The 9,451-nt window shown below is 44.5% G+C and overlaps 1 protein-coding gene across 1 annotated transcript; it reads left to right on the top strand.

Annotated features, from left to right (window-relative positions):
* Positions 1-3,324: 3,324 nt before the first annotated feature.
* On the top strand, positions 3,325-4,848 carry LOC112613225. Its single transcript, XM_025368551.1, is given in 4 exon segments — positions 3,325-3,386; positions 3,699-3,906; positions 3,909-4,028; positions 4,060-4,848. Coding segments are annotated over 4 exon segments (438 nt in total). The 3' UTR covers positions 4,108-4,848.
* Positions 4,849-9,451: the final 4,603 nt, after the last annotated feature.

Here is a 9,451-nt window from a genome sequence, read left to right as displayed (position 1 = left end):
TTGTCAGAGACGTTTTAAAAAGAAAATAACAAGTAAACTGGGTTTTGACAAAAAATAAAATAGGGATTTATTTTCTGCATGTGAGTACATATCTAAAGTAGAAAAGTGTAACAGTTCAAAAAAAAAATACAGTTATGTGGTTCAGGTTAATGCCCACAGGCCGGAAGAAGGCTCAGAGCCTTCTCTGTGGGTGTAAAGTTTATCCAAGTCACCTTGGACACCATCACATTCTCTGCTTAAGCAGAGCTGCTTGTCAGAGGAGTTTCTGCATATTCTGAATATTCAGGGACTCTTCTGGCCCTGCAGGTGCCTCAGGAAGCCCTAGAGAGGAAACACATCCTCATTGGTGAAAGGATCTCACGTGGCTCTTGCCAAGGGTGAGCAGTGTAGAGGGAGCATAATAAACTCTCTTAGACAACATCTGATTTCCAACAGCTGTCCCACTTCCGAGGCTTCGTGCTTTCAGTGCAGCCACCGCCAATGCAATATCCTCCGGTTTAAGGTTAGGTACCAGAAATACTTCTCCCAGAAATTCTTGATGTAATCAAAATGGGATTTTCATGGACTTGCACAATTTTAGGATCTGGGAGAAGATCCTTACCCAGGCCTGCTTTGAGGCTGGCCCTCAGTGTGTCCCACAGTGAAATAACCCGACATCTGACTTTGAAGCCAGGTTCTTGGGTCAGTTCTTACCTTTTTGTGTGTATCAAAGAACTCCTCCAAAGGCTTCCTTTCCCCACCCATCTGTCCCCACAGACATGTACCCCAATGCCCTTAACTTGTTCTTAAATGAGTAAACAAAGCTTCAGTAACATATAAACATGATTTATGAAAACAAATCTCTCCCCAAATCTGCTTAGAGAAGCAGTGTCACATAACTGTAAGCAAAGATGAAAGACCACGATTAACAGGGTCCACATCTGTTTGGGGGAGGACGCCACTTGAGTCTCTGTCAGCCTTTACCTCAAAGAATGTGTACTCTAGGTCGATAATGAAACTCGCGGCCCATCTGTCTTCTGGTGTGCCCTGTGCTGTGCTGAGAACTTCTCATCCACTAGATCTCATGGAGGTTCACAGTCATGTGAAGAGAGGGTCTTGTCTTCACCTGCATCTTGCAGGTGAGTGGACAGAGATGCGGAAAGCATGAGAGCTAGTGCAGAGAAGAGCTGGGGCACCAGCAGTAGGACTGGAGGCAGGACAATGTCTTAGATTACTACCTGGATGGACAAACTACATAGATGAAGATTTAAACAACAACAACAACAAAAAAAAAACCTGGACCTGATTTATAAAATTGAGATGTCTCCATTGATCCAGTTGCTTGCATCATGTGTTAATTCTCTGCTGTTCTCTTTCTCATGTAAGCACCACCTGTCTTCCACATTATGATATGAAGCTGAAGATCCACCCCACTAGGTCAACGGGGACACTAATTGGGGAATATTTGAGGTGCAGAGAGGAGGAAGATGCTACATCCTGTGAACCTCAGTAAGGGGGATGCCTCTGTGTGTAGGGATGTCAAGGCCCTGGCCCTGTGTCATCCCCAGACAAGCCCCGTATCACCCTGGGAGCTCTGCAAGGACAGAATCTGCGTGACACTTTGGGAACTTCTAGGATGCTAATCAGAGGTCTTCTCCTCTGAGTCCTCAAACAAATGAGAAGTAGACCCTAGGGTCAAGGATGGATGAAAATATCAGCATGGTGGTTTGCAGAGCTAGATTGGATCTGCAGAGAGCCCAAGGCTCCCTGTCTTCCTCTGCCTAGTCTCCAGCCACTGAGTCCAGGCAGCTGCGTGCCCATTGTTTCTGGGGGCAGAGACAGAACCGGGCCGTAGACTTGCTGTGGGGAGGGATATCTGCCATACGGAAGCAGAAGCCAAGAGCATCTTTCCCCTGTGGTCCCTAAAGGAAAAATTGAGGAAGACCACAGGGAATAGCAAATCTTTCATAGCTTAAGACACCCATAGACATCAGACTCTTTTCACCCTTCCCAGCAGCTGTCCTTCAGGAAAGAGGAAATGGAGTGGGAATTTTCCCCCCAATACTTTCAGGGCAGAAGTCATCATTTGCTACTATCTGAATGTTTGTGTTTTTCCCAAATTCCTATAAGGAAATTCACCCCCAAGGTGTTGGCCTTAGGAGGTGGAGCCTTTGGAAGGTGATTAAGTCATGGAGATGGAGTCCTCATGCATAGGATTAGTGTTTTTATAAAACAGGCCCAAGAGAGATCTCTTTTCTTTTCCACCATGTGAGAACACAACAAGCAGTCACCATCTATGAACCAGAAAACTGATTCGCCAGACACTGAATCTGCCAGCACCTTGGTCTTGGACTTCCCAGCCTCCAGAAATGTAACAAATAAATGCCTGTCATTTGTGGGCCACTCAGTCTATAGTATTTGGTTAAAGCAGCCTTAATGGACCAAAACACCATTCCTGTGCCCATCAGCAGCATGAAGAATAGGAAATGATGTCTTCCCACTGTAGGTGTCACTGTTGACCTCCATCACACCTTCTTGCATCCACACCCTTGCTGTGACCTCATCGCGGGTGGCATATGCTTCCCTGACTCTGGGCTCTGAGGTTGGCTATATGATTTACTTTTAGCCAATGGAATGTAGATGGAGACAGGAGGGTGCCAGTTTTGGATGAGGCATTTAGAAGCCCTTGGGTTTCAGTAGACCCTCTCATGCTTCTGATATCACCATGCAGAGAACATGCCCCAGTTACCTCTCTGGTCCAAAAAGTGTGAGAGACAGGTGAAAACAGACATGGTAGACACCCTAACAATCCCAGATGCAGAGCTGCTTAGTCAAGACCATTCTAGATCATCCAAGTCCTAGCCAACTCATAGATACCCAGGTAGTAATGCAGGATTGCTGCTTAAGTCCACAAGTTTTGGGGCTGTCTGTTATGCAGCAACAACTAACTCATACACTTACCTTTCATATTTATTTTGGAATCCCCCAGGCCTAGCAAAAGTCCCAGAATAGTGTAGGTGCTCAAAAAGTATTCGTTGTTTGAATGAATGAATGAAAACTCCTTTTTGTAAACCAACTCATCATAATGTCTCACTAATGGCTGCCTTACATTGCAGTATTTATCTCTGTGATTTTGGAGGGATAATTTAAAAAAAAAAAAAAAAACAAGGCAAGACAGTAACCTCTCTTGATATGAGCTGCCAAGCATTTAAAGTCCTAGGAGTCAGAGATCACCTGGCTGTCTTCAACATCACCTGCAGGCAGCTGGTGCATCACACACTATGGTGTGATGAAGCCAGCCTCCTTCACCCCCCTCTAAACTCCGACGGGAAGAAATGACCCAACATGGCCATGCATTTATCTGGAGTCAATGCTGATTCTGACTGCATGACCACCTTTACCCTCAAGCATGTGAGTCCCATCAGAGAGGTTGCTAGTATGATATCAGATCCACTTTTCTTCCTATTTTTCAGAGGAAATGTTCCAACACATCCGAGGAAACACATGCCTTCCCAGACTGGCCTGATGCTGTTTCCCAGGAGCTGCATTCTGGAAGGTGGACCATCAGGTGGAAGAAGTATTCTTCAGAGAGCTGCCTTCCCAAGGGAATGGTGACAGCTTGCGCTTGCCGGGGAGTCCTGCTGCCTTCCGAGGTGTGAAGGGAAGGCATGCACTGTGCATATGCTGTACCATACAGTTTTGCCTACAACTGCTTGTAGCTTCATTGTAGCTGTGAATGCTCTGTTCCTCTCCTTTTCACCCCTGAAGATTCGCGAACATGCAGGATTGAGCTGTGCGAGGCATAGCATTCCCCACATGGTAGGCGAAGGAGGATGTGGGTCTGACGGCTCTACCGCCGCCCACCCGGGTGAATGGACATGTGTTCCGGGGTATCAGAGCTTGCGGCTGACCAGCCGACATGTCCACAGGCAGCCCTCCCACTGGCTGTGTCGACATTTTGGGTTTCATTGAAGGATTTTACTGGTACAGACTTTACAAAGGCAAAATTGTTTCTCAAGGAAGTGGGCATGAAAGATCTCAAATCAGAGGCTGCTAAAAATGAGAGGCCATCAGTTGCAGAAAAGCAAGCACAGATTAATGACCTATCTATGTCCTACACAGTTTTAGGACTGCGCCTAGATGGGCTTAAAGACCCTAGCCTAAAAACTATAAATGTGCTTCCGTTTTTGCCCTGTAGGACAAGAAAGCCTTACAGACTTGCTTCTAACTGTGAGAGGAGGAGAGGCCGGGAAGGGAGAGGGAGAAGAGGAGGAGAACAGGAGACGAGAAGGAGGGGAGAGGGAGGGGAGGAGGAGAGAGTCTTGTCAAAATCTTTTTAGTGCACAAAACTAATTTTGTTCATCTTGGATTTGGTGAGCTGGATAATATTCTGCGCACAGCTCCTAAATGAATTATTAAATGTCAACTCAAGATGGCTTAACTAAAATACTCAATTTAATAACCAAAAGTATCGAAGGTAACAACAACAATTTTGCAGGTGATTGTAGAGTTGTCAAGTCAAACCATTATAGACAAGCATTTGGGGTTTTCACATAATCTCCTTCCACATCTCATCTTCTGTCACTAAATACCCACTCTGGTGAGCATATTCCATTTCAATAAAGATCATCCCTTCGGTACCAGCTTCTTTTTATTCAGATTGAGCCAGAAAACCTTTTTTTTTTTTCCTAAAATATAAAGCTAAACAAGATCTCAGTCACAACCACCAAATCTTTATTAATGCATTCCTTGTGCTACTTCTGAATATTAATAAAAATTAATAATTAATTTTGCCTTTGGCATTGCAAGATATACTAGTTTTAATTAGTGTACTGTACTCCTATACAATTAAAAAATAATTGATGTCCACGCTTATTGGCGGTGTCTGTGATCTTCCTTTCTGTTGTTGTCAACAAATGCCTTAAAAAACAAGTTCAAGAATGTTGTGCTGTCCACTTGATTTACACACCCAAAGTAACAGGCAAATCTTTTATGATGAAACAGAACAGTTTTCTGTTTAAATTATACACAAGTATATTAACTAGAAAGAGAAAATTAAAAGCTGATGGCTACAAGGAATAATGGAAAGTCTATAAAAATGTTTTATCTATCAACAAATTTGCCTGGAAAATATCAATGGTTGGCACCATCTCTCGGCTGAAACATGGAGAGGCCATCTTGGATCTGTTATGTCAATTCCATCACGCATTTAATTCTGACGTCCTCCTTAATCAGCTTCAGTTATTTAAATTCAGCATATCATGTTACTGTTATACTACATCATTTTAATTGTGCCATGAACTACTTTATTATAGAATGCTGAAGTATTTCCCTGTGCCTCCTTCTTCCTCTTTCTGAACAATGCCGACTGTAGAGAGACAGCCCATGGTGAAAGGAGGGAAATCGCTTCCTTTGAAAATATTTGTGTCAAGAATCTTGCATAGAGAGAGGGTGGTGGTTGTTTTAGCAAGAAATAATTCAAATCCCACAGCACATGTTTCTTAGTTTTCTTTCTCTGAGCCAGGATTTTTATTTTTTATGAAATCTCCATTGAACAACTACAAATGTATCTGTAATACCAAGATGTAATAGGCTAAGAGGAAAGAGACTTAGGAAAACACACGGCAAGGAAGAAAGAGTCAATGTGAGATGCGGATTTCACACTTTACGCAAGGAAGAAAGAGTCAATGTGAGATGCGGATTTCACACTTTACCGTGGACTCACTGGTTAATAAAGATGTTTAAGGCAGAAAAATCACAAATTGATGCAAATTTTTATCATATTCGTGATCTTAATAGCAATTTTGTTTTTTTTTAAAAATCTACTCTACCAAAATATCTGTCCTAAAAATGTAATCTTTCGTTTATTTTTCATAATAGAATTGGCTTCAGAGAATTTATCACAATCTAAAATCATCTTGGCCATGTATCTGTTTACTTGTTCATAATCTGCATCTCCTCCTAGGTCTAAGTGCATGAGCCCCGGTGCCTGACTGTTCCCTTCACAGCTGCACTCACAGTGCCAAGCACAAGCTCTAGCAGAGCACTGGCATTTCACAAACATCCGTGGAATGAATGTATTAATTCTGACTCAAAATACGTTTTTATTCTTCCCCTTTCTAGAGTCTTCTAAATTTTCTTTTCCCATGCCCATCAAAATGTGAATGGATTAACCAGCTGTGGTCTAACTGGAGAATGTCCATTACTCAGTGATTAAAAAAAAATAAGCCATGAATACACACAATACCACGTATGAGTCTCAAAACAATGGGTTGAGCCATACAAGCCAGCTTCCAAAGAGTCTACACTGTAGGATCGAATGCATATGGAGTTGCAGAGCAGGGAAGGCTAAGCTGTGGTGAGAGAAATCAGAACAGAGCACACTTTCTTCTCAAGAGAATCTCCCCAAAAAGAGGCATGAGGGAACATTCTGGGGTCATGGAAAAGTCATAGAGCTTGATCAGGCTGATGTTTGCATGGATATTATACGTGAAATTATACACCTAAGAGCTGTGCATGCATCCTATGTTAATTACATCTTAATTTTTAAAATCTTAGTAACACACATTTTTTTTTTGTAGTTCATTGGCAATGGAAGGAGGAAATGCAGAATATGAATACGGTTAAGAGGCCCTGGAATTCCTGTTTCCATATCACTACCTCCCTCCCTCCACAGATTCAGGGAACAGTGCTACTAAGCAGCAGAGTTGACAGATGTTCTTACAAAACCCCCCTCCGCCCTGATGCATTTTCCTACCTGGCTTCATCCCGCCCCCAGAGGCTGTAACAGGTCTCTCTCACGCACAGGTGATGAAGGCAGGGGTTCCTTCATTGCAAGCACGCCGTCTTGGATGCAGGGAAGCACCCAGCTCCTCTGCCAGAAGCTGTGAATAACACTCTTAACAGTCCATGCAAATGCTGTGGTCTATGTCTGCATGCCCAGCTGGTCTGCTGATCAATTTTTACTTCTCAAATTGGGTCAGTGAAAAAGGACAGCGCTTTCTGTTCCCGCGATCTAAATTCTCAATGTGATCTAAATTCTATTAACACTGGGGAACCTGAAAATTCCAAAGCAAGCCTTTAGCTTCACTGGGACCACCTTTCAGAAAGGCCCATTGACCTATTTTCTTTTTAAACCTTCCCTTTCTTTTAATTAAAAGGCTCAAATTTCCTGGATGTTAATCAAAGATTAGCTTGAGAATTAAAATGCTGTGCATCACTCAGAAAAAGAACCAAGCCGAATGGTGAACCACACTCCTCTCCTAATCAGTCCCAAACCACCTCGAAAGGGCCTTCTATGCAACTTCCTCATGTCTGTGAGAGGAACCAAGTGCGAAGGCTTCCTGCTGTCATGCTCCGATGGGGAGATGAGCTGTGGAGCTGGGGTAGCCTTTGGGGATTCTCTGTTGACTTCCTGTAAGAATTGGATCTTCTCTGACTGCACCTGAGAAGTCCTGATTTTCTCATCCTGATTTTGCTTCTCTTTTCCTTTACTCATGGGTGATGGGTCCATATTCGACCAAAGGGTCTAGGCATCGCAGCTGGCCTTGAGCTTTCTAGTCCACTGTTTTCGATTGGCTCCTGGGGTGCATTGGAGACCTGAGGGTATCTGAACTGCAAAAGTGAGTTCCACACCTGGCACGAACGCTCTTGGTCTGTCCAGAGCTGTCCCTTCCACAAATCTCTGTCTGTTGTTGTCCCTCAGGTTCACCTAGGAGAGCCTAGGTCATGCCTCAAGGACATTGAATGGCAAACAACACAGCCTCTCTGGGCAGTGCAGGCCTCTAAGAATGACTGTCATTGCATGCAACGTGGGGACATTATCAGGGAGGAGACGAGATGCTGCCTCCAGCCAGAGGCAGAGGATGTCAGGGACAGCGTGTCCCGCAAGAGTGAAACTCAGGCTGCATCCTCAAGGGAGGGATGATTTCAGGTGGAGGAGGATGTTCTGGGCTTCGCAGGCAAAGGAATGTTGTCTGATGAAAGAATAAGAGCTGCTTTCTGAAAAGCAGTTTTTCCCTGAAATTCAGACATTCCCATGCTGGCTTCACGTGTGTTGCCATCTCGCATCCCCTCTGAGCACAAATGGCCTCCCCAAAGCTTGCTGCAGTTAGGGCAGACAGGAGGGACACGCGGAGAGCTGTGGGTGGCACCAGCCACTGTGCAGATCAGGGAAGAGCGTGAGGCCGTTCCACTGCGCGTCTCAGGTCTGCCCGCTGCTCTCTGTCTTTGTGCCCCATCTGTGAGTGGGGCCTGTGGGGTTGGACTCAGGGAGTTGTTGTGAAGGCTGATGAGGCCCATTGCACCGTGTCCCTTAACATGTTGTAGAGGCTGAATGTTTGATAGCCATTATTAATCATTTTGTAGGTTAGAATCAAAGGATAATAATTTTTGCCTTAAATAAAAAGCCACAAAAGGGTGACTTTTAAAGAACAAGAAACAAGCACTTTGGGAGGCGGAGATGGGTGGATCACTTGAGGTCAGTAGATCAAGGCCAGGCTGAGCAACATGGTGAAACCCGGTCTCTAATAAAAATACAAAAAAATTTAGCTCGCCGTAGTGGCGCACACCTGTGATCCGAGCTACTTGGGAGGCTGAGGCGGGAGAATCAGTTGAACCTGGGAGGCGAAGGTTGCAGTGAGCCAAGATCACGCCATTGCACTGCAGCCTTGGCAACGAGAGCGAAACTCCATCTCAATAAATAAATTAATAATAATTATTATAATAAAAAATAAGAAACAACAAAAAGTCACAGAATCATATACCCAGGCCACTCCAGTCCCTGTTTTCTTTTCCGTCACGCAGCCCCATCCTCAGTCAGCTCTGCCTTATCCCGACCGCTGAGTCTCACCTGCCCTCTCTCAGAATGCAGTGTCCTCTGCTGAGCCCATTTCAGTCAAAGTCACCTTTAAAGAAGTTTGTTTTAAATGGACCCAAGACCAATGCCCCAACTGCAATACGGTTCCCACCACAGTATAGTTTAGTGCATGCCCTTGGAGGCTTCAGCTTTCACTGCTCCCTCTACTCTCATGTCACCAGCGGCGAGGTTGGCCTTCTGGAGTCTGCAGCTCTATGTGTCCCCAATAGGGTGGAGCTTATTTAGCAATGGCATCAGGCTGCAATGTAGGCTGAAACACACATACCGCACACTGTGTGTGTGAAATGCTTTCACACGCGTTAATTAGTATGTGAGCTCTCCTCTGCCCTGGAGATGAAGGCTTTTTTTATGAATGTACCTTATTTTGCTTTATTTGGTAATAAATTCTTTAAGACCGGGGACTTGGTCTCATCCTTATGATCCCTGACAATACCTAAGTGTCCCTTGTGCATTTTAGATAGTCAATCTGTCTATATATATACATATATATTTAGACAGAGTCTCACTCTGTCACTCAGGCTGGAGTGCAGTGGCTCACTGCAACCTCCGGCTCCCGGGTTCAAGCAGTTCTCCTGCCTCAGCCTCCCGAGTAGC

The sequence above is a fragment of the Theropithecus gelada genome, chromosome 19 (genome assembly GCF_003255815.1).
Source record: "Theropithecus gelada isolate Dixy chromosome 19, Tgel_1.0, whole genome shotgun sequence".
NCBI lineage: Eukaryota > Metazoa > Chordata > Mammalia > Primates > Cercopithecidae > Theropithecus > Theropithecus gelada.
Note: the sequence above shows the minus strand (reverse complement) of the source record. Positions and strands in the feature narration are given on the sequence as shown.